The 25,287-nt window shown below is 37.6% G+C and overlaps 1 protein-coding gene across 1 annotated transcript in view; it reads left to right on the top strand.

Annotated features, from left to right (window-relative positions):
• The window catches only part of RAPGEF4 (Rap guanine nucleotide exchange factor 4), a 129,907-nt gene that overhangs the window by 74,215 nt on the left and 30,405 nt on the right, over nt 1-25,287 (top strand). Inside the window, exons 6-15 of the mRNA XM_029959556.1 lie at nt 563-684; nt 1,659-1,842; nt 7,956-8,040; nt 11,438-11,498; nt 12,046-12,122; nt 13,245-13,391; nt 14,671-14,786; nt 17,820-17,908; nt 20,128-20,206; nt 24,609-24,759. Coding sequence (XP_029815416.1) covers nt 563-684; nt 1,659-1,842; nt 7,956-8,040; nt 11,438-11,498; nt 12,046-12,122; nt 13,245-13,391; nt 14,671-14,786; nt 17,820-17,908; nt 20,128-20,206; nt 24,609-24,759 — 1,111 coding nt within the window. The remainder of the gene's footprint in view (nt 1-562; nt 685-1,658; nt 1,843-7,955; nt 8,041-11,437; nt 11,499-12,045; nt 12,123-13,244; nt 13,392-14,670; nt 14,787-17,819; nt 17,909-20,127; nt 20,207-24,608; nt 24,760-25,287) is intronic.

Raw genomic sequence — 25,287 nt, 5'->3', positions numbered from 1 at the left:
GGTTTAAAATCTCTGGGTGTATCTTTTTCTAAATAGTAAATCAATATGTTGCTGATCTGCTTTTGAAATAAGTGCATTGATTTTCCATATTTCAGTCCAAAATATGCAGAGGTATTTGGAGCTTGTGAGTTGCTCTGAGAATATATCACAATATAACACTGTTGATTGTTCTGCAAGAACAAAAGAGCCTATATGATAAATGAAGACCAATGCTGGCCCAAATAACTGCACAGTTTTCTCTTATACATAACTGGGAAAACTCTTACTGTTCTGCTGAGCCAGGGAGTGTTATGACAAAGAATTTTACTAAGTGATCATGTGGCTTTTGGGGTTTTTTTCCCCTTCTTTGGATGTTCTCCAGAACTTGAGGCCTACTGTTGCCTGCCTCTGGGTCAGTCAGGAGATGCAAGGTGACCAGCACCTGGCATGAGAGAACCTCAGGAACACTGTAGATCTACAGACCAATTTGCCTAAGTTTATACAGAGTTCTTGACAGTCACTGTGTGCAATCTCTCTCTTGGCTGTCTCCCTTTTAATTTCTTTTTATTTATTTGTCCTTCAGGCAATGCTGTGTGGGGACAGAACTAGTTGACTGGATGATGCAGCAAAGTCCTTGTGTCCATTTACGAACCCAGGCTGTTGGCATGTGGCAAGTATTGCTGGAAGAAGGTGTTCTTAACCATGGTAAGATAAAGAAAATCAGCATCTTGACTAACATGGACAGTGTGTGACATCAGTGCCCCTGTAGTGCTCTTTCATGAAAAAGAAAGGGATCATGACCCCAAAAGAAATGCTGCAGAGCGGGCTGCTCATTCATAAATGTAACACACAGACATTATTATTTGAATCTTGCTACCAGTATACCTTTTAAACTTATGAGCATATTGAAAAGTAAATGAACAATTTATAATGTTAACTCTAATTATACATAGGAGTACACTGGCTTGTGCTTATATTGCAAGAGCTGGATAGCATTCAGGCCAAAATCAAGAGATATATTACCATACATAAAACTGATCTTCATCAAAGACTTGCAGTTTTTAAAAGTTAATGTGAGCATTTGTGTTTGCTCATATCCATAAATCTGGAGTGGTTTTCGGTGGTTTTGGAATGGTTCCTGAATTCAGCACTCCAGATATTCCAGTGCAGACATATGAGATTTTATGTTAGCTTTCTGACTGCATTTTACATTGACTTCCAGTTTCCATTTGGCAGGATTTACTTGGTAACAGGATATTATAGCCCTCAAAAGGGTAGCTTTCTAAAGCAATATTCATATTTGAAGCTTTGCACATACATTTTTATTAAATTCAGAAGAGCAGCTCTATTACAGTACACTTCCATTTATCCTCTGTTGTGCTTCTCATATCCCAGTGAGAAATTTCCACACTGAGGAGACAGACTGTTTCCATTGCTCCCAACACATATATATGGAAGCCTTTTGGAAAGTATTTGTAGAACACAATTTAGAAGTGTACTCTTCAGGCTACGTAATTTGGACATATGTGACAAATAAGGGTGTTTCATACTCTCACAGTTTCTTTGTAGCTTTCTTTCCCTTCTTAACAAATATATCTGTGGCACGATGCTACACAGATTTCTACAAAGTTAACTTTGATGAGGAGTACTTAGTATTTGATATATTTTGTTGTTTTCAGTGGATCAGGAACACCACTTTCAAGACAAATACCTATTTTATCGATTTTTGGATGATGAACGTGAAGATGCCCCTTTGCCAACTGAGGAAGAGAAAAAGGAGTGTGATGAGGAGCTACAGGACACTATGCTGCTTCTGTCTCAGATTGGGCCAGATGCTCATATGAGGATGATTCTCAGAAAACCGTAAGCAGATTAATGAGTTAATATTACAGGCCTTTCTTGTGATACTGAAACAAGAGAAACTTATGTTTATTATCAGGCATCCTTTGGCCAGTTATTTCACTTCAGTGCCAGTTTCTCCAACCTCTGAAGTTTTTAAATCCTTGTTAAATCATTTCTAGTCCTCATTAATACTTACAAGTTGAACTATGTGTTGAGAATAACCATGAAAGGCCATGAATTCCATCACACTCACCTGGAGGAAAATGCTGCATTATGAGGTTTTTATTTCATTTCTGAGTCTCCCCTAAAGTAAGTTTCAGGTAGTAGCAGGGTCCTACTCTGGTAACACTTTGTGTGTAGAAGTGTCATTCAATTAACTAATGCTGCTTTCAGTTACTTTGAGTGAGTAGAGTGGTAGGATGGCAGCACAGCAGGTGCCTTTCAGTTACAGTTGTCAGTGGCAGCCCTTAGTTAGATTCAGCCTTAGTAGAACTTTATTGAATCAAGATAGGCTGGACTTTGCCTGTTGTAGTTTGCCAGGAAGGTGTGAAATGTGGCTCTGTGAGTTTATTTATCAATTCTTATTTTTATAGAATCAATACTTTAAAAAGAAAAAGCTTTCTGTACCTAGGCCACAGAGGATGTCTGCCTAACCTTTTGATAGCTACCAGATCACGTCCCCTCACTCCTTGGTTGGCTAACCATCCTTTCAGCAATGCACTCTGGTCACACTGAAAACTGTGTCAAAGGCTTTTTTTATAGGCAGCTTTATAGTGACTTCAAAGCAACCAGTGTAAACTCTGTTTGACTCTCCATTGAAGACAACCTCTTCATTAAGCAGGTAGTGTTTAGTGGCCAATGAATATTTTCTGTGGCCACTAAACATATTTTACTGCTAATTAAGCACACTGAGAATAAGGAATTACTTCAGCTCACCTTCACTGAAGATTTACTTGTAAGGGTCAGTTCAAGACAGGTAAAGCACACAAAGCTGGATCCTGCTCCTTTGAGGCCATTGGCAAAGTTTGTCTTTGCTGTGGGATAGGGTTGGGCCCTGCCAACAGTGTGAGAACATTTTTCATACTAAAAATGTTTTCAATCACCTGACACAAGTGTTTGCTCCTGTTCTGTTTCCATCTGTGTCCTTTCCCTGCTCCATTCTTTTCCATGTGTTATGTTTAGGTTGTTAAGCTCATTTAGACAGCGCTTTTCTAAAAACTTACTAAAAGCACTGAATTTCAAAAAGTACCATCAGACACTTGTGTTTATAAAAAAAGGTAATACTGCCATGGAGCAATAGTTTTAAGGTAAATATTTGCTTTCCTCTGTTTGTTAGAGGTCTAGTCAACACAAACAAAGGGGCGGTCACTCCCTGTCACACAAAATACACAGACAAACCAGACTGGGAATATGGTGCTTCCATTACCCTTACGATATTGTGGAATTGAGATCTTCTCTCCTCACAGACATGTCCTGTGTGTTCTTCACTGAGGAGCAAAAGTGGGCTTTTGCACCCCTGAGCAGACACCTGTCATTAGGAGGCTGAGCAGTGCTGTGTGTGCTCTGACCCTGCTCCTCTGCACTATCTCCTTTGCCTCTGGTTGACTGAGCAGGTTGCTCTTGGAGAATTTCTCCTTAGCCTATCATGGTTTTTGGCTGCCTACTACATTTGCTTTCCATCATGACTTTCAGAACAGCAAGTGTAAGTTTACCCTGGCAGGATCAATGTTTATTATCATCTGGACTCCTTGCAGAGAGCTGAAGGGCTGGAAAGATGCTCTGGAAAGTATTGCTCTTCTCTCTGTGTCGTCACTTGCACAGCATCACCTGGGAGAATATTAATAGGAGATTTTTCATGCAATATAGTGAGGGGAAAGAGGTTTTCTCAAGACTGACATTTATCTGACATCTTTCCCTATCCCTGAAAGTGCTTAGTTTGGCTACCCTTTGTTCATGGAAGTAAGCTTGTACTGCCAGACACTGTATTAACTACTGCTCTAGTATTCAGTTTACATACGTTATGATTTTGTTAGTTGAAAATCCACCCTGGGCTGAGCTGCAGCAAAGCTGTTAAAATCTCCATGAATCCTCAGAGTCCTGCTAGTTTTGACTTGCCACTGCTACAGCTGCCAAGAGTTCAAAGGAATTGTCAGAGCTTCAGAGATGCTGGCTCTAGCTGACCTGAGCAGGACCCACAATTTTCAAACCAACACAGCTGCATTTTGTAACAGTAACCATTTCCAGAGAGGTTGCAGAACTCAGATAATTACCCTGAAAGAAATAAGACAATATTCTTTGATGAGAAGATTACTTAGAGAATTTGATTGTATAATGAAGCTGTTGCTTTGAAAGGTACTTTCTATTGTTCGAAATCTGAAAATCTCTAGCAAAAAGTGTCACTTGTTTTGACAGCCGACTTAAAAAATTCTCTGTTTATTACATTAACTGCAGCATTTTAACTGTCAAACTGTGAAAGAATGTTCTATAGTTTAAAAAACAGAATAGAGCTCAGGGAAATTTTTGGCAGGCTCTTGTTGCTATTGGGTTTTTTTTTTCCTTTGGAAACACATATACTGAATGTGAAAATAGCTTTTTGTGAAGTCACAAACACAGCTCTCTGCTCCTTATAATGACTGGAGCACAGGTGCAGACCTTGCACAAGCCCCTGGAAAAATTATTGTGGAATTAACACAACTCTTTGTTACGAGTGTTTCCACCCTTCAGTAAGAAAATACATCCTGATGGTAAACTCTAATTAAATATTATGCTATAATACAAAGTTAAACACAATAATAACAGGAGTCTTTAAAGGAAGAATGATATTCATCAGACAACAGTATTTAACTCAGATGATGTTATGGATTATATTCTTTTTTTAATGCCCTAGCCTACAGTAAGTTAGCAGTGTGACTGAAATAATAAACATGTGTTATATATTCTTGGTGACTTCACTCAGCACATTTTTTCTCAGTACAGAATGTTTGATTCTACATGTGATCAGTAATCAAATTTTAGTGCCATTTGCAGAAGTAAATGCAACGGGATGCTAGAGAGAGGAAGTGAAAACAAATTGAAACATGTTAAACATGACAAATACATATATAACAATTTAGTTAGTGCTAAGAACATATATTCTTAAGCAAGATGTATTTATTCTCTGGTTCTTAAATTTTTTTGTTTAGATGTTCCACCCAGCTGTTAGTAGTAAGAACCACACTGGATTTCTCCATAAAGGCAGTATTAACTTCCATAATCCTTGGAGTTTCCCACCAATGAAATTTCATAAACCAGGTTTTGTTCCTAGGACAGGAAATACAGATTATCAGTTCACTGATGGTTATGGATATTATGTGTGGTAAATGGTATTTATGGAGTTAATCAAGGCACACTGATTCAAGTACAGAGATACATAATAAACTTCCATGCTAGAGTAAGTCTACGTGCATTCACTTTCACACACAGGTAGTGGATAAAATTATTCATGTCTCCTATTTATTCTTTATGGTACTTGAAAACAAAATTTGTACTCTGGAAATACATGCTTATTTGATGCTTAGTCACAGTGTTACAGGGTCTCTGATCTTTTCCTGTATTATTATTATCCAAGAATTTTCCGGTTAGCTGTATAATAAAAATAATCAATGATATTGCATGTACATGCACGACTTATCAGTGGCGAAGTTCTATATTATTGTCAACATCCTAGTCACAGAGAAGCTCAATGTCTCTGACCTTGATAAATTCTCCAAACACTGAACAGTTTTTATTGATCACTTAATATCACCTGAGTTCTGTCCATTAATGTATACCCTCGTTCCCTACCTATTCCATTTATTATCCTCTCTATAACCAGCTATTGCTGTTAGAATGTGTCCCCTGCAGAAACTAGGTCTTTTCACAGCAGGATCCTACAAATCAACATCAGTGGGTCACCACACAGGTTTTAAAGACACAGTGATGTCTAATGTCTCTCCACGTGACATCTGCAGGAGCAGAAGTAAAGACTAGGTACTGATATCTGCTACAGATTGCCAGTCCTCCCAATGTGCTAACATAGGAGGCAAATGGACATACTGAAAGAAGAATGTACCCTTTTGTTTTGATAGAGATCTGATGTAGTTAGGCATCATCCTTTTATGTTTCAATTTCATGTAGAAATTTGTTGATTTGTTACAGTATGTTTTCCATTTTCCAAGACATGCTGGTAATAAAATTAAAGTTGTTACTGCCCTATGATTTTTTAAAATCCTTATCTTTTGTTTCTTAAATCTCCAGTGAAAGGTAGCTAGTACTGGCTTAGTTTTATGCTATACTTAATTAAGCTGCCCCTTGAAATTATAAGGCTGACACTAGGAGGGTCAGCCTTATAATTTCAAACCAGAATTAGAAATAGTAAAGAGTATTTTGAGTCACTAGAGGGCATAGCAGTACCAAACCAGTTTCTGTTTTTCCATTAAAAGTTTATTCCATTAAGTAAAAGAGTAATTTTATCCAAAACATTTTTTTGTCTGAATTGATCTTTAATCTGGGTAATAATACATGCATGTCGTTGGTAAGTGAAGAACAGATGAAAAATATAGCTTGCTTAGCAGAGATGTCAGTTGTCCTTATGTTTTCTATGACTTCTTCAGTGCTTCTTTCATCCAAAAGAAGTCTTCATCAAGATTCTTTTGTAAAAAGATGCAATATAACTCCAGAGTGACATGGCTGGGTACTCCCTGTACCTCACACATCATATAGACAGACTGTTGAACCAGGCGGTGATTAGGCAGAAAACCTATAGAGCATAATATTTCTTCATGTGGCTTTCCTGATCCTCTAGATGAGAGTCTCCTTAATACTGACATTTCAGGAGGAAAACTTCTATCAGGAGGGTTCGTTGTAACCTTTGTTTTAGGGCTGTCCAAAGATGCACTTGTGTTGTTAACTCTTTTGACATCACACTGCAGACAGCAGGGTTTGGAACTGTGCCTGTTCTTAATGGCAGAGCATATAAACCTTCTCCTTTGGAACTCCTGCCGCCAACTGGACTTCCTGTACCCCATTTCCTCATGTCCTAAATTCCTCCTCTCTCCCTTCCTATGACTAGGTGACTCTTTTCTTCTGTTCTTGGCCCACTGGATTAATTACCTGTATTCTGCTTTTCAGAAATCTAAACCATATTTTTTGAAAGGACTTAGTCCTATAAAAATTACTTGGCATAATGCTTTAAAGGATTATGTAACTCCAGTGTGTGGTCTGAAATTATATCACAGGAGAATTTGTCCTTTTAGAAAATGAAGTTGTATTAGACACTGTAACTAAGGAGAAGCTTGTGAGTGGGAAAAAGATTAGGATCTACTCACAAGGTCCTACAACTCCTTCTCTTGAGTACTGTTTATTAGATCCTCTAAAGCATGTCCACTACACTGCAGTCCCCTCAGTATTTGTGTCCTTCTTAAGCAATCAGAAAATTTTGTGGTGCATAGGCTACAGAAATGCTACTATTTCAGTCACGGTGGCAGCCTTGTTACTCCTTGTCCTGTAGGAGAATTATTCCTTCATCAATGGCAGCTTCTTGTATTTTTCGGTGAGAGAAACTGAAACTACTGAATGGTTCCTATTTACCTTTGTGGCTACACAACAGCACTCAGCACTAACTGTATAGGAGCTGTTTGCTGTACTCCAGGATGCACTGCTGCCTCTCCAATTTGTTCAGCAGAAATTCACACACTCCTTTACAAACCACTACTACTATCTGTTTGCTACAACTAATTAGTGCTGCATGTGAAAAATAGTACATGTCCCACACCCAGGAGTTCTTTTGAAAGGAACAAATTTTTATGTACCATTTCTGATTTATGTGACCATTTTACATATAGAACACTTGATTTAATCAGGAAAACTGCCTAATCAGGATCTCCCTAAGGTGGTTGCCATGGCTGCTGCTTGGTGTCATTCTGGTAGCATTCACAGAGCTTCCATCCTTTGTGTGTTTCAGTCCTCCACCCAGAAACATCACTGAGGCTCCATTTAGTGAGGATGTACCCTTCAGTAGACAGTACAGCAGCATTTTGTGTTGTTCTGTCCTTCTCCGAAGCATTTCTTTTGGACATTTATTGCATTTTGCTATCCCTTTTATCTTCTCTCTGTAGGCCCGGCCAGAGAACTGTAGATGACTTAGAATTTATATATGAAGAACTTCTCCACATTAAGGCCTTATCTCATCTTTCTACCACAGTAAGTAATTTTAAAAGTTATAATTCATCACCAAAGGAAAGGCTGAATTTTTACTTCTGGTGTTTTTTAGAGTTGGAGAGCCCATAACCATTTCCATTTATACTTCCCATGCAAAGAAGTTATTCCATCTGGGAGGAACACTCAAGCACTTTGTAATGTAGATTCTCTTTTGGATATCAGATATAATTCTCTTCATATATTTCTGCACAGCTGCTATTTCACTCACTTAGCACAGGTGCTGCTGTCTGCATCCATCCGAGTTTAAATGAAGATGTATGCAATCTGACAACCCAGGATTGTGGTGCTACTGAATTTTGCAGAATTGATTTCTCATCTGTAAGGAGTCTTGGCTTGAACCAGTTAGGAGGAGGAATTACACTGTGCAGAAAGGTGCATCCAGCGGTTCTTGGTGGTTTGAATTTGGTCACTGAGTGAAGGAAAGCTCATCAGATCAGACACTCTCTCTGGCTGGTCAAGAACAGTGCAGAGAACCACAAATAAATGAAATGGAGGAGAGAATGCGTCTTTGTAAAGTCTCACCGTTGTTGACACACTGTGTAGGTAACTAAAACAAGATAAATAATGCTTCTGGTCTCAGCAGCATGTGGATGCTTTCAGAAAAAGGAAGCCAGTCAGAAAGTAGATCTGTGTTTGACAGTAGCTTCTTTGGAAGCACTTGATATTTTCAGTAATTCTCAGTTAACTTGGGCAGGTGCAGCTAATTATGAAGCTGCATTACAGAAAGACAGTACTTCATGCAAGTATGTAACACCTGAGCAGTGTTTTTCAAAATAAAATAGGCATCCAGAGTTTGTATCTGAATTACAGAGGTGTTAAGGAAACTTTCCAGTTTGACCATTCATGAGACTCTCTGGCAATCACACTCCCAACACCAGAGACTTTCACTGCTGGGACCGAAGCCCCTTCACAGCAGGCAGCTCCAGTGAACCTTTCTGGTTCAACCCCAGATTTCCCAGTGGAGTCACAGATGTCTCATTCCATAAAGCAGTTTATTCACAGTGCAGTAATACAGAAACAGCTTGAGCTGGTGCCTACGAGGAGGGACCCCCAACAAAGGGGGTTTTATCTCCTCACAGTCCAAGCCATGTAAGTCTTGCGCTTCCTCCTGTGTCCTCCACTCCTGCTTTTTCTCTCAGTATCCATTTACCTGGCTGGCACCACCAGTTTTCATGACCTTTGCTATGCAAAGGGTGGCAGTTCACAGCCTCTTGTCTCAGGCTCCCGTCACTTACTGCATCTTGCAAACCTGCACCAGATGTGTTCCTCAGCATGGGAACAGCCATCCAAAGTCCTTAAGCATCCCTGAGATGTAGGGAAAAAAGTATTTAAAGACTGCTGTAAGATCCAGAAATTACCATTTAAAGGTTAAACAAAAGAAACTACCCAAGACAGATACTGAGAGGGAGTGGAGAACGCCCTCAATACTGCATTTATAACCCTGAACAAAAAAATCCGAAACACTAAATATTTTCAGCTCTGAAGAAATTCAGACTTGAGGTCAGAATCCACAGGAAGTAGCATATAGAACAAGTAGGGTAAATGATACAAACTGCAAGAAATACTTGGCATTTTGAATTACAGTTGATTCCATGTTTTTAGTAAGAATCTGGAAATGCCATCCTATTACACATGCATCATGAACTAAAGCAGAGGACAGAAACCATAACTAGTCTTCAGAGGAACAACAGACAGCATTGCTTCTATGAACCAGAAGATTGTTGGTCAATTGACTTGAAATGAAATTAAATTTTAATTTATTTTAAGCAAGGCATAATTCCTGAAGTAATAAGTTTTCTAGACATCCACAAACAGCAGGAAATAAAATGGATAAAATTCAACTCACATGATGGTGAACTAATCCTTGCTAAACCTGTGAAGTTAATGTATGAATGAAAAACAATTATATAATACAGTGTTAAAAACAAATTTTTGGCTTCATCAAGAGGATTCCTTCACTGCAGAGGCAAATGACTGAATCAACTGAGAAGACATCTAGGTGGATAGGAATGCTCTCTGCAATGTGCAGAGCAGTGTTAATGGGGCTGTATTGCCTGTCCTTATGAAAGCATTGCCTTTGAGCAGAGGTTATAAAAGGGTTTGGTGAGGTGTTATAGAAGTCACAGGTCTGTCTGTTTGCTGATCAGTGTGCTTAAAAAACCTGTCCAGACACCTCTATTTATCTCTTTTCTTCTCCAGGCTGCAAACAGGCAGTGCTTTGCGCTAGCTGTCAGGAAAGAGTTCTGGGAGACGTGGCTGGTGCAGTATGTTTGTGTCTGAGCAAAGGTTTGAGTGGGTGCACAGGGGTGCCTGAATTTGTCCACCCATCTTGGGAGATACAGCCACCAGACTCTCATCTGGATTGTATCCAGAATTTGAGAGTTCCTTCCCAAGTTTTTCTTCATCGCCTAAATTTTTTTTTCTATTTAAACAGTTGAGAGAATGGTGCAGAAATGCTACTAGTAAATATATGGTGGAGCCAGCTTTTGATCTGTATTTGGCACAGTTAAGTTACATGGTAGTACCTTTGAAAAAGGGATTGTCACAAGCTGACATTCTCTGAATACAAGAATTTGCTTGGAAATTTGCCTCCAATTTGCCTTGGAGTCTTGTTGCTTGTATGAAGAGATACGTAAGGCACATAGAAAAACTCAGAATCTTATGAGGTTCCCAGTGCTACTGCTATTTTGTGAAAGTAACACTAACAGTGTTTACAGTGACAAAAAGCAGTTGTAAACAGTGTCTCACTAGAGGCAACTGCCCAGTCAGTTGTAGGAGCCAATCACACAGCAATACAAACCCAGTGAGGAGCAGGCTGACGCCAAGGGCACCATCATGTTCTCCAGTTCCTGGAAGAGGTAGTGAGGTGGATGTTTTGCCTGGAAAGGTGTCAGGCAGAGAGGAGACTCAGCAGGTCCAAGTGGCTGTGCCTCACAGCTTGACACAGCGGAAGCAGCCAGATTTACATCAGTAAGGGGAAGGGTACTGATTTCTCAGGGAAAACAAGGAATATTTCCATGGAGTAACTGTCAATCACTAGCTATCTTCTGTAGCAGATCACTATTACCATTTGAATTTTTCTGTCATGTTAATTGTTGATAATCATTTCACATATGTGTGTATGAAGAAACATGCAGAGACCTGTATCTTAAAGATGCCCTTGTCTGAGCCATTTGGAGCCAGGAAATGTATGCTCTGTAAAGCCAATCAGTAGGAATTAGGACATCAAGTGAAGCAGACCATTGCCTGGCTGCATGGCTCTGAATGACTGATGAATGATGCAGAGGGAAGAAAAGCTGCAGTTGGGCTATGTGACTTCCTCTCAGCAGGAGGAATAAGATACATATAAAAACTATAATTTCTCTCTCTTTATTTTAAGGTAAAGCGAGAATTAGCAGGTGTCCTCATTTTTGAGTCACATCCCAAAGCAGGAACGGTCTGTAAGTAAATGGAGTCCTATCAGATCTTCTTTTTCATCTGTGGCATGAACATTTAAATTCTTAATGTTTAGATGACAAGAAGAAAACTTGGATGCACTCTTCAAACTTGATTGGCACTTAGTGTTTAAAACCTAGGGTAGTAGGTGTTGGCTTAGTCTGTTGCCAAGTGCAGGGACAGTACCAAAACTAATTCTGTATCTTGGTTGAATGTATATATCCCTTACAATTTTGGTGTTTTTTTATCTAGAATTTTTGATTGGACTAGTCTCTGTTTAAAGTGTATTTTAATATTATCCTATATTAAAAAAACCTTGCTGTACAAAGTGAAGGATTTAAAATGTAAGATTACTCAGACCTGTAATACTGAGAAGCTTTATCAAATGAATGTCAAATTCAGAGTTGCTTTTAAAATCATAGTATGCCCTTTTACAAGGTAGATATTAATATGACTGTAGAGTTACCTTGAATTTTACTGAGTGCAGAATCTGGCCCATTTATATTTTGAATAACTATATTCTCATCATAAAATCTTTTCTCTCTCTTGTAGTATTTAATCAGGGAGAAGAAGGTACTTCTTGGTACATTATCCTAAAGGGATCAGTAAACGTAGTCATTTATGGCAAGGTATTTTTTTCAGAAGCTATTTCATATGATTGTTATTATTGAAATTGTAAGAGTAAACTTTGAAGGAATACAGTTTAATTTAGAGCAAAATTGCTTTGTCTGACAAAACAAACAGAATGTAATTTTATTAAGAATTGATCCAGTGGTTTCACTGATTATACTTCCAATTGATTGCTCTATAATTTTGGGATATATTACACGGTTTCTAAATGTAATCCATCAGAGTTACATCAGTTCTTTAGGACAAAGCAATTTGCTGGAATTTGGTGAATTGCCAGACTTCTGTCTCATGGAGGTTTTTACCCTGTCCCTTTACTGTGATATTGTCATGCATTTGTATGACTAACTTTCCTCATATGTGTCAGGCATGTCTGACAGAAGTACTGCTTTGTGGCTAGTGGTTCTCAGGTTGGATGAACTCTTCCAAATTTATGCCAGCTCTTCATTTTACTTAAACTGTAGACCAGAAATCATCTCTACTAAATTCTTGCTTACGAGAGAGATTTTTCAAAGCAAAAAAAATAGGATTTTGCTACACAGAAATCCCTTGAGTCTTTAAAAATCCTTACTTTCCTATTGATTTTTTGTTTGGTGACTGTGAATCCTCCATTTGAATGCCAAGCATTTCACCAAAATCTAGCACAGGGCCTAGGTGCACAGTCTGTTTCTAAGTGACCCATATTTACCTATATTTTTTACATCACTGGGTGGGCCAGATTCTCTGTTACTATAAATTGGAGCAAGTGGAGCACTGCTGATGTACACCAGCTGAGGATGTGTTGTTATATGTTACTTCTGCAAACTTGATTTTATTTTTTATGGCCTCTCTAAATAAAAAACAAAACACTTAACAACTTTCTGTCTTGAGCAGGACTGGAAGAATCCTTCAAGCTGAATGTAATTTCAGAGAACAAGCCAATTCTTTTCTATTCTTGCCTTTCTTTAGTAATAGTAATAACCAGTTATCAAGTATTGTTTCCTAGTCATTATTCTGGCTGTTGATTTCCTGCCAAATAGATTTGTTTTGGTATTTGATTGTGAAGTCCAGTGTTTGTACGAGGACTTTCAATAGAATCCAGAGTAATGATGGGTTTCTGCATGTAAATGTTTTGCTCTGTGCAGGGTGTGGTATGTACCCTACACGAAGGAGATGATTTTGGCAAGTTAGCGCTTGTGAATGATGCTCCCAGAGCAGCATCCATTGTACTGCGAGAAGACAACTGCCACTTCTTGAGAGTAGACAAGGAGGACTTCAACAGGATCCTTAGGGTAAGAGCTGCCCCAACAGCGTGATATCAGAACTTGCAAATTTTTTTAGAACCTGTCTTATTTCTATGAATATATTGATGTTGATAACCTTGTTTGAAGTATCCCTAATAATGGAACAGAGATGTAACAGTCTAGAAGATCAAGTAAAGAATATATTCATTGCCTGTCCTCATTTTCTGTTCCTAGCTCCGACATGAAAATGGGACCAAATGGAATCTTCTGTCTCATATTTCTGTGATCTAGAGTTCACCCTGCTCGGTTTTTCCTTATGCTGCCCAGGATTTCTGGGTCATATTCCATCCAAATATTGAAAAAAACCAAGATCATCCATTCTCCCACACAGGTTATGTCAGGTACCTTAATCTCAATGAATTTAAGGCAGAATCAGTTGGCAAATTGAGTAAGTTACAGATAAATACACAGATGTCTTTATCAGAAAACTCTAGGAAGATATTCCCAGGCTAATTTTACAGTTGTTCACTTTAGGGCGAATGTGTTCCAAAGTCCAATTGTAATTCAGTAAATACAAGCTCTTTTGTGTCCATTCATAGGATAGCAAGTCACAGGTAATGTCATCCTGTATTTAAACCTATATATGCCCAATATTGCAGCAATAAAACCAGTCCAGACAGAGTACTCCACTGGAAAAATTACATAAGACTGTGATTACTGTACAAAAAGGAACAAGGATCCCATTGGCAGTAAGGCTTGGTTGGCCATGGAGACTTACAGCTGATTAAGCTTTGGTCAATACTTCAGAGAAGATCCAAGTCCATGGTCTTACTGATTTTTACCTGTGTTTTTTGAATACACATTATATTTAATTTTTTTTCTTTTTCTACTATGACCTGGTAGTAGAAAATGAACAGTTTACTGAGCTAAAATGTACTGTTCTTACATGCTATTTACTCTGTTTTTTTAAGCGAAAAGTCAGATTGTAGGTAATAATATTCGTATATAAAAGTGGGGATAGAGATTATATTACATTTGGAAAGTTTTGGGGAGACTCTGTTTTTTAGAAAACTTGTTTTTTATTTCACACAGATGGAGATTTTTCACATCATTCTTGCTCTAGTCCCTCCCACAATTGTCATCCTCCTCCCCCAATGCCAGTGCTTCCTTCTTCATCCTGTATATGAGGAAAACAGAATAAAGACAGATAAATACAGGGGGAAAGAACCAACAGCAGTCTTCATGTTTGAAAGTCATGCACTTTGTCAGAGTAACTAATCAGCCAAATTAAGTGCAGTTACATTATTAAAAGTACCTTGTCTTGCAGGATGTGGAAGCAAATACAGTAAGACTCAAAGAACATGACCAAGATGTGTTGGTGTTGGAGAAGATCCCAGCAGGAAACAGAATTTCTAATCAAGGAAATTCACAGCTGCAGCACAAGTATGTTTTCATTCAATAGTGCAAGTGTCAGACAATTATTAACCTTTTAAATGGTGTTATTATCCAAACAATAGCATATTCCCTTTCTGTGTTAGAATGCAGTGCATATAAAGTTTGCTTTTTTTTTTAATCATCGGTTGATCACATGCTCCATACTGGATAATATATCCATTTCTTGCAGCACACCAGCTCTATGTCTTTACACAGTAATTCTCTGAAGATCTCACTGTACATACTTCCCTCGTGTAATAATTTCTAAGTAGTCTAGGCAGAGAGAATGATGAAACCCTACTAAGCTGAGCTACTGTGTAAAAGATGTGAGGAAAATACACTGTTTTATTGTTAAGTACAGATATTTTTAGTTTGGATTTTGAGCTCTGGATTCTAATAAGAGTTTGCTAGGTACAATTTGTACACAAAACAAAGATCTCATGCAATGAAAGTTGCAGAGCTTATCTTACACAATAGGTTAGCACTGTAATAACAATATTCACTACATTTTCCTTACTTTCTTACTGAAAGGGAAAAAGTACAATTCTGTTTGGATACTACTGTGATAAGAGTAGAGTGAGGCTATTACCATTTCAAATGTTGGTAAAACCCCTAAAGGCTTTGTAAATGCATTATTTGCAAATGGATGCACAGTTTTCTTCAGAAACATTCAAAGAACTTCAACAAAATAAGCAACAAGAAGTTTTGAATCCTTCTCCCTGAACCTCACTTTTTCTCAAAGAAAGAGCCAATTTACTGTGAGGTTTTTTGGGTACATTTTTTATCTCATCTGGGATTTCATATACCTATTTTATCTGCATAACTGAATGCAAAGATTTATAAAGATCTGTGAAAGTTGAATAAACCATTCCTTGCATTTTATATACACATTTCACATATTTCGGAAACTGCCATTTCATCTTTCACTTGATCTGTTAGAAGAGCGATCTATTGTACTAGGAAAACAAGTACTCTTACACAAGTTTGTCTAAATGAGGGGAACCTGACTGTAGCCAGTGGATTTGCATCAGCAGCTGCAATACACAGCAACTTGGTCTTGGGTCTGAGGCATTCTTCATGGTTCCAAAAGTGAAAGTTTCATTTCAACATATTTAAAACACTGCCTTCCTTGCAAACGCTTTGCACCAGCATTATTTGTGTTATTTAACAGTTTGTTCTTCAGACTTTGATAAAAATAGCCAGAAAAGTTTATGGTAGATTGTTAAGTTAGGCTGTATTTTAGGTCTTACATTCCAGGAATATTTTCAGGTAAAGCTCAGAATTTCATTTCTGTAAATATTTTATTCATTTGGTCAGCTTTTGGGGGCTATCAATGCTGTTAACAATGACAAATAGACATAATCTACCCAAAAGAGGAAGTTGCCTTGAAAGTTCACTGTCTGCTTTTCACCAGTCAGATTACTTTGTTAATAGTGTGTTGGCAGTGTCTTTTTGTTTAAAGTGTTTCGAAATGAGTTCAACTGGGTTTGAAGATGACATTTCTTTTGTTTCTTTTCTTAGTAAATAGAGTAAGTGGCTGCATTTATGCAGAGTCCAAATCAAAGTTCCTGATGTTTTTTGGTTTCCAGATGTCTTATTGGAATGTGTTAGTTGAGTGTTTAGTCCTTTTGAAAATCACTGTGCCCAAAACAGAGGCCTAACAGGGACCTCTTCTCAGGAAGAAACTAATTTTCTTCATCTCAGCCTTGGGGAAAACTTCACTTTGGCAGCAGATTCTCTCAGTTACCGTTTGGATTCCACTGCTTCCTCTACGGAGACGTAGCTCCTACATAGCTCCCCGAGCCATGCTTTCAAAGAGTGACAGTTTCACTTGGAAGGACTAGCTCTGAAGTTACCACTCCCAAGATCTAACTCTTTATGGGTGATCACACTCATGCAGGATGAATTCGGCAGCCCTGCAAGTCACTTCACTGTTCATTTTCACTTTCATATTCAGAGTACTGCAACCTGTGATTTCTCTGCTTCACTCACTTAGATACTTGGTTAGTATCTCTGTGAGAATGTGCACTGGCTTAACAAGTGTTTGTGTTCTTGGGACATCAATACAGTTTTTCCAAAGGGATTGGCAAGTAAAAGAACTGTGACGGTCAGTGCTCAAAGTGAGGAGGAGCTCCCAGGAGCTCAGCTCCACCACTTATTTCTCAGCAGGAGCAGAGTATCTTCACTTCTCAGGGTTTTTCCTTTCTTTTTTTTTTTTTTAAGTTTCATACTTTATCAGTTGAATTCCAAAAAAAAAAAAAAAGAAAAAGAAAAAAATGCAAAGATTGAAAGAATGTAGGGAAAGATAAAAAATATCTGATCTGCAAGAAAAGAAACAAAAAAAGATGACAGGACAAGTTTTGCAATATCATATGATATTCTGCTAGTACTTAAAATCTTGCCAGTGTTTTTGCATGAAGCAAAAAAACCCTGGATATTGCACTAGTTCTCTCACCTCCCTAAATTAACTCCAGGAAATGGTACAATCCTAAGTTTATCCACTTGAAACACTTACATACTTTCTTACTTCAGCTATGTAAGGCATTGCACAAATTTGAAGATACAGTGGGCTATTTCGTTATCTGCCCCCACCTTCTCAGACCAACCCCTGTCAGTGATGCTGAAGGAAGCTGTTTCCTTGCTCTGGCACTAATACGCAGAGGTTCTTATTTCATGCTCATAGAATGAAGCATTTGCTATTTGTTCTCAGTGGAGGAGCATTTCTGCTTGCACTTCCCCAAGTTTGCACCAGTGCAGCTCTGTGATTGTGGTATAATTGTGGTGGTGTTATACTGGAGTACTTGTGCAAGGAGGGGGCTGTCATCTCACACTCCCTGACCAGGGTGGAGAATGTTATTGCTACTATTTTACAGGGGAGAAGCCAACAATGTTGTGAGTGGTTTTGTCCTAAGCACACAGAGATTCTGGTCGGAGCAGGTATTCGTACTCTGGCGCTTGGCATTCCTGGTCTTCTTGCTCACAATTATTTCTTGATTAGCTGTTTTGCCCATGAGATGCTAACTTCTTCTTTCCCTCCCTCAGGTATATTGTGATGTCAGGAACCCCAGAGAAAATTTTAGAGCACTTTCTAGAAACTATGAGGCTTGAAGCAACTTTAAATGAAGCAACAGGTATCAAAAGCTATTTTATTATTACTGCGTAAGAGGGACTTGCTGGGGGAACACTGCAATGTCATGCTTTGAAAAGTGGTAGTTTTTCCCACAATGAGAACTATCAACTACTCTGAAACAATCCCAAGAAAACCTAGGAAATCTGGAATTAAAGATAACAATCCACTCCTCCAAGCCTGCTCTATCATATTTGTACTTTAAGGACATAATAGAACAGCAAAATCCTCCGAGGTGCCAGACCACTAGTTATGACTTTAATTAGGCACAACTATAAGGCCAGGATAGAGCACACAATAATAATAGTACTCATACTTTTTGTTCTGGATATCACTTAATCCTGTGAATTAGCTTGGTACCTCCAGACGTTGCATTATATGTTCTCAAATCTTCATATCACATTTAAGGTATCACAATTTAAATTCCTTGTTTCTGATACTTTCCCATTTGCAGGGAAAGAAAAATTGTTACTAAAAGGAGAAGAACTTAGCACACCATGGGCTGAGTGCCAAGAATGCAGGTTGCAGCATCTGCACTTAATAGGTGGCTTTTCATTAGTGTAAAGACAACAGAGAATTTACATCTAGAGATATAGATATTTGCTGACTTACTATTAGTAAGTATTGTAATTTCTAAAATGACACAAAAAATCCTCATAATTTTGATAAAGTAATGCAGAGACTTGTGTATTACGCTACATAATACTGCTTTTCCAAGTTATTTTTACATTGCAGAAGTATATATTCAAAGATGTTCTTAAATCCAGTTAATCTGTTATTGACCTCGTAGTATAGGAGAAACTTGTACAGTGGTCCCTAAACGGTGGAATAATTGAAAAATTACAGAAATCTTTTTAAAGTGTGTGTTTTAACTATTTCAAAGACAAAAAAATTTCCTTTTTATTTTTATTAGGGTGTTATATTCATGTTTATTAAGGATTACCATCAATATTAATCTTTACGCTTGCAACTTTTTTATCACAAGTTTATTATGCACAGTATGTACATAGTATACATTTTTCTAAAGCAAATAATTTTTAAAATATTTTAAAACTTTTCACCAAAACATTTCATTACAAGATTACACCTATATCCTAATACAATACAAAGTGTCACAGTTCACAGTGTTACTTTTTGTATGTAGCATCTCAGAGTGCTGGAAAATTGAATTATTGGTTTATGCATTCCTTTAATGTAAGAATATGTAAAAACCAGTTTGCTCTGGATATTACACAAAGAAAAAGTGAGAGAAAACTCATCCTTCCAGATGTGAATTTTGTCAACTGAGAGATATTTTCATATATGAATTATAGGAGTGGAAACAGTGATGTAATATTATATTACACAGTTATCTCACCATATTTTTTCTGCCATCCCTTACTTACAGTGTTTATAAATGTTTCTGTTATCTCAAAAGCTGCACTGTAGAAATTATACCCTGGGGTATTGTGTTTATTGTTTCTCAATGATTCCATATAAGCCTGCCAAACTTATTCTGGCCTCTGCAGCCAGGCTTTATAAATCCTTGTTGTTGTCACAAATACAGAGGCAAGGCAAGCTGGGATTTACACTGGTGCTACCACAGATCATTTTAATAGAAAAAAACAACTTGCTGTTTTTTGCCAGAGAAAATGTCAATCATATTGTTTATGTATGTTTTAATGTAAGTGTAGTGGCTATGATACCTTTGAATCAGAATAAACCCAGAAATTTGACTATCCATTTACTTCTTTTAAGCATTCTTCTTGTTGGTAGGAAATCAGCTAAGAATTAAATTATTTGCCTTCTCCTGTGTAGTATACACTAAATCTGCTGTCTGATATTGTATTTCCTAAAGCCAAATGTAGCAGCTCTGTTTAGGTACACAGGTGTGGCAGGCCTGATTCTTTTTTGCACAAAACTTACACTTGTACAGAAGTATATCCAAATATTTCACTTAAGCAGAGACTGGGGTTTTTTTGGTATGCCAAATTTCTCTTTGACATGGGCAAATGCCTGTTAATGTAAGTGCAATAAAATTAAAGACTAAAAGCTTAATATTTCAGCTCATATTTGTCCATTACCCATGTTTAAACTTAATGCCTACAAAAAAAGTGCAAATATACCCCTTTATTATCTGCAGAGGGCTTATAAGATATTTTAGCTGAAAAAAACCTCATCCCTGTGTTCCCTAAGCTGTTTGCAAAGGCTTAATTCACTGTTTTCTTTCTTCTCTTTTCACAGATTCTGTTTTAAATGACTTTATTATGATGCACTGTGTTTTTATGCCAAATAGTCAGCTCTGCCCAGCCTTGATGGCACAATATCCTTTTGTAAGGGAAAAGTTGTCTCTTTAGCTGCTATTCCTATCGGTGATGAGACTGAGCTTCTCTCTCTCAAGAAGTACATCACACTCCATGCAGGCTGTGCCTTGTGGGTTCTCAGTGTCAGACTAACAGCTGTCCATAGCTCAACAACTCTGAAAGGGAGAGTGTATACCCATGATGAGATACGGTCCCAGACCATGGAAACCGTAATGTTCCTCTGCTCATTCCTATTCCAAGGAAAATAAATGTACTGTCCCTCCACCGTATAAATGAAATTACATAAAAGTTTGGGTTACCCTTCCTGTATCCTTCCTGTCTTTCTTGGTTTTTGCTGAACTATAGCATCTACATTTTAGCTGGGTGATGTCTTGGTGATTTCAGTGGCCCACTTTATGAATTACAGGCTGCAAACTGCCTCAAGCAAAAGGTTGCTTAAACTCATAGAATAATGGGTAAATAGTTCCTAGGTGCTGTCACATAATACTTATGAATAAAAATAGTGATAATCTATAAGAATAGCCTATAGCAAATGCAAACAAACTGTGAAAAACTTCAATGGTGTGTGAATACTAGGAGATTAAATCTTTCAGTGGAGAACATCAAGAGCTGGGGTGATTCTCATACTGTCTGCATGTTTTACAGGAGTCTGTGAAATGTCCATCTGTCAATTACTGCCAGGTTATTTAGTTTGGAGAGCTGTTGTGCACTGAGAGTTTTCCTTGTGCACAGTGACTTGAAGCTATCAAGTGACTGGAGCATTAAATAAACATATAATATTTTGTGTTTTATAGAATTCTGACAGGGGCATAATAACTTCAATTCCCTATTTATTTGTTTAGAATCACATTGGTGTGAAAGTGTGCTTTCCTTGAAGCTCAGCAGGGCGAGTGACATCTGGGAAAGCTCACCCCCTGAAACCACAAAATAGAGCATCGTGTCCTTGTCTGGCAAGCTTGAGAATCCATTTGTGTTCCTCCTAGCAGGAACAGTAATTGTTTTTAAAACCTTTGGACCCATGAAACTGGTCTGCAGAAAATTGTTCGTATACTTGAAACACATTTTCCAAGATCACATTGTTTTGGATATCAAAGGTATTATAAAATGCTGTTGCTGACAGCTTTGAGAGGGGAGGAAAGGGCAGCACTTTTAGTGGTTTTGGGGTTTTTTTCCATGATTTATCTAGTCATATTTTTCAATCAGTCCATTTGATATTCAGACTTGTCTAACCTCAATTATAATAGTATACATTTGATATCCAATAACTGGGAAAATCAGACCCGTAAGAAAAATATACCTTATTGTTTATAGGGGAAAAGTGTTTCTGAAAATCAAAGTGATAGTGACACTTAAAGATAAATATTCATTTGTGATGAAATCTATTCTGGAGAGGAGGCTAAGACCATGGTCTTAAGTGGATCATGGCAGGCATCATGCTAATTCTTTTCAAAGAGGAGGAGAGCTGGATGTCACTGGTATCCTGCTGCTTTAGTGTCAGCTTTTCCTAGAACTGAATTATTGTTTATTTGGTCTGTTCTGAATATGGAAAAACTAACTGTGCTTTGTTGATTGTACCATTGAAATTTATTGTTAGAGTTGAAAGGTTCCTAACAAAGCTCATCTTTTTTGAGCAAAATCACTCCACAAAAATGTTTGCTGGTGCTATGAGACTAAGGAGAGATGAATTATGCTCAATGAGGAAATTAAAACAGAAAAAGAAGGAGAAGAAAGGTGATTTGTTTGGCAACTTTTTGCTTCAGCTCCCAATTTTGAATCAAAACAGGTCTATTTTCTTACACTCACAATAGCTGGAAGCATGCAACTGTGAGTAGAGCTACACCACTGTAGTGCTTTCAAGCACAGTACAGGGTATGAACTATTTGGAGTTTCACTTCCTTTGTAGCAGCATTTTGTTGTCTGTAAGTTATTTTAATCCTGAAAGGAATGGACAGGTGCACCATTTTGTCTCAGTAACATTATTGCTGTCCTTTGGCACACTAGTCTTTTTCAGTCATTAAAGTACATGGGTCCTGCAATAGTAAAAAATCACGTACTTCTTTTTTATAGGGAAACAAAGGGTATGCTCCCCCATCCTGGATCAGTCCTGTGTGTTGGACCAAGGCCCCTGTTTCCCTCTCTTCTTTACAGAGAGGGAAATGGACAAGTTCTCAGAGCTACAGCTTGTCAGAGGGAGGCAGGACAAAGCCCAAAAGAAAACTTGAAATAGAGCAGCACCTACAGAAGTGAACTTGGGTTAGTGCAAGTTTGTGAGCATGTGTGCAGGTGTGCATCTTTAAAGGACCACTATCTAAATACTTACGAAATATAAACTCCTCTTTTGCTCTCTGTAGATGATAGTTCTTTAGCATGCTTCTATATGAGTGTTTTGTGAACCTCCTTTACCATCATGCCAGCAAAATAGTTTGCATTCTACTGCTGATCTTGCACAGCCCCTGATATAGTTGTTTTCCTACAAAGGGGAGAACAGACTTCAGAGTTGCTTCCATTTCTTAGCATATGTTGGAGATAATTAGAAATATATATATATTGAACTCTAAACATGTTGGTGTTGATAAATATTTTGCAATTATCTGACACTTGTTGCAAGTATACATGATAGTTTATTTCTGATTGCAGTCTGCAGTGAAGCTGCATCCTGTAGGTCCCATAAAAATGTGACAACCCTTCATTGACTTTCCCCATGATAATGTTAATAAAAATCAATATAAATGAGCAGTAAAAATACAGAAAAATACCAGTGCCTGTGGTGAGTCAGTTAATAAGAAAGTAAAAATACATTAAATAATTATAGCATTTGAAAGGTAAATATGGCATGAGAAAAATGACTCAGTAGAATATTAAACTTGCTCCCCAGGGCATTAGAGCACATAACTTACAACATATTATTTACTTCTTAGGACCTTTTGACTTACTGCCATAATTGTACTGATATGTTCAGTTCTCTAGTCATTTTAAACCTTTTCAAATGAAAGTAAAATGCAGATTTCTGAAAGTTTGTCAGTCATATGAGTGCCCCAGTAACTCTGGTAGCATGTCAAATCCTTCCAGGGGTTTTGGGCAGCAGGATCATTTGGAAAGTGTGAGTTAATACATACTTTTCCCCATTATATTTTATTAGTAGTATTTGTTAGATAAATGCTTCTAAATGAAAAGGTTAAAATAAATATCTTATATAATTTGGATTCTTTGTTAATATTTTTATTTTCTAATTAATATTTCAAAATATTTTGTTAGAGCAACTGAAGGTGCACCTTGAAAGGATGCTGGACTTTACTGTGAATGAGTGTCAGTATTTTATGTGTTTCTGTGTAATCGGGAATAGTATTATTCATAAGAATCCAGAATCAGAATTCTGATATCTGGGAAGCCAAGTTGAAGATGCAGTTGCACTCATTCTGTGCTTACTTCACATTCAGCTATCAGTTTATCGGGAAACAGTTTAAATATATATTGTTATCCTCTGATCAGTGAGAAGTAGACACAAATTGTCATATCCTGTTTCTGCTAGGGATTCTTCATTTTCACAGAGGTTAAAGGCTCAAATTATCTCAGTTTATTGCCCATTGTGCCTTTATTTTTTCTTGGTTTCTTCTTTCAATAAATGTTACTTTTGGCCTTTTACCTATTTGCCTATTTTTGTAATGTTGATACTTTATCATTAAAAAGGTCAATGAAATGTTTCCCCTTTTTTCTTATTGTTCATCACAAAATAACTTTCCCAAAATATTGTGTCCTAAATACGCTTTATTTGATGTAGTAGAAACATCTAATTTCCTCATAACAATGAGGCTACTACAGAATTTATTATTTTACCTTATGTCTCTATAGTCAGTTTTGCTTGTAAACTTCCAGGTCCCTCTTCCATAATGGGACTGAGGTTCACCCTGAGTTACAATAACTTGTAAAAATAAAAGAAATAACACTGATAGTTCATTACAGTAGTCTTCATCAAAAATGAAAAACTGAAATTGTTAATAAACACCAAGTGACATTTTTCTTTTTCTTCAGCTGTTTGCAAAGAGGAACAAGGAGATATATCCTTCTTCAGTCTCCGTGGTTAATCCTCTTCTCTGTAGTTCCAAGTGTCATTTCTGTTCTGCTCCCCTACAGCAACCACCTCTGTGGTGGGACTGTGATCATTCCTGTGCTCTTTAGAGAATTCACTGTCTTTTTAATTTTTAGTATGAACGTGAAAGATTTGCAAATCAGTGTGTATATATATATATATATGTATATATATATATATATATATTTAAAAGTATATATTGGAAAGTTATGTTGGAACACCCTGAAAGTGATTTGTTGGAAGTCAGTTGTTTGTGAATTCATACTGGTTTTGATATTTTCAATCACTAAATATTTTCCTTGACACCATGGCACCTATCATGCCCAGCCTTCTCAGGGTACAGAGCAGGAGAAAATGGATTATGCCCTCAACAATAAAAGGCGAGTCATTCGGCTGGTTCTGCAGTGGGCTGCTTTATATGGAGATTTACTACAAGAAGATGAAGCAGCAATGGCCTTTTTGGAGGTATAAAGGAATAGTCGTATCACTGTACTGAAAAGTACCTGCCAAGCAAGATAAGCTGAAAGCCTGTTCCCAGTCTGCAGAATTCTGTCACAAAGTGAAGAGAAATAGGTCATTTCAAAGTGCAAACTGATAACTCTGTTTTCTCGGTTTTGGCTGCCGACAGTAAATGGAACACAACATGCTCGAACCATTGTTCAAGCCTCTGGACCTCTGAAAATACTGTTGCAGACCCCTTTGAAAGCCCTGCTGGGGTAGATTGCTTTATAGCAGTAGATGAATTTGCTTTTTTTAGTATTTACTTGTGAATAGTTACGGAGCACTACAGGTTGGACTGGAGGGCTGTTTATGCCTGCCTGAGGTGTGCCAGAAAGGAGCTGCAGGGTTGTCACTCTACAAAACCAAAAATCCTTTCCATTTGAAAGAAAGCTGTACTACAGCTATTGGAATTTAAGATCTTTGTCTTCAGACCCTTGTAAGTTCTTTGTGGTAGGTGCCATATCCTTGGATTTCTAAGACAAGATGTACTGC

The sequence above is a fragment of the Manacus vitellinus genome, unplaced genomic scaffold, assembly GCF_001715985.3.
Source record: "Manacus vitellinus isolate BGI_N305 unplaced genomic scaffold, ASM171598v3 scaffold_20_pilon, whole genome shotgun sequence".
Taxonomy (NCBI): domain Eukaryota; kingdom Metazoa; phylum Chordata; class Aves; order Passeriformes; family Pipridae; genus Manacus; species Manacus vitellinus.
This window is presented reverse-complemented; position numbering and strand designations above follow the sequence as displayed.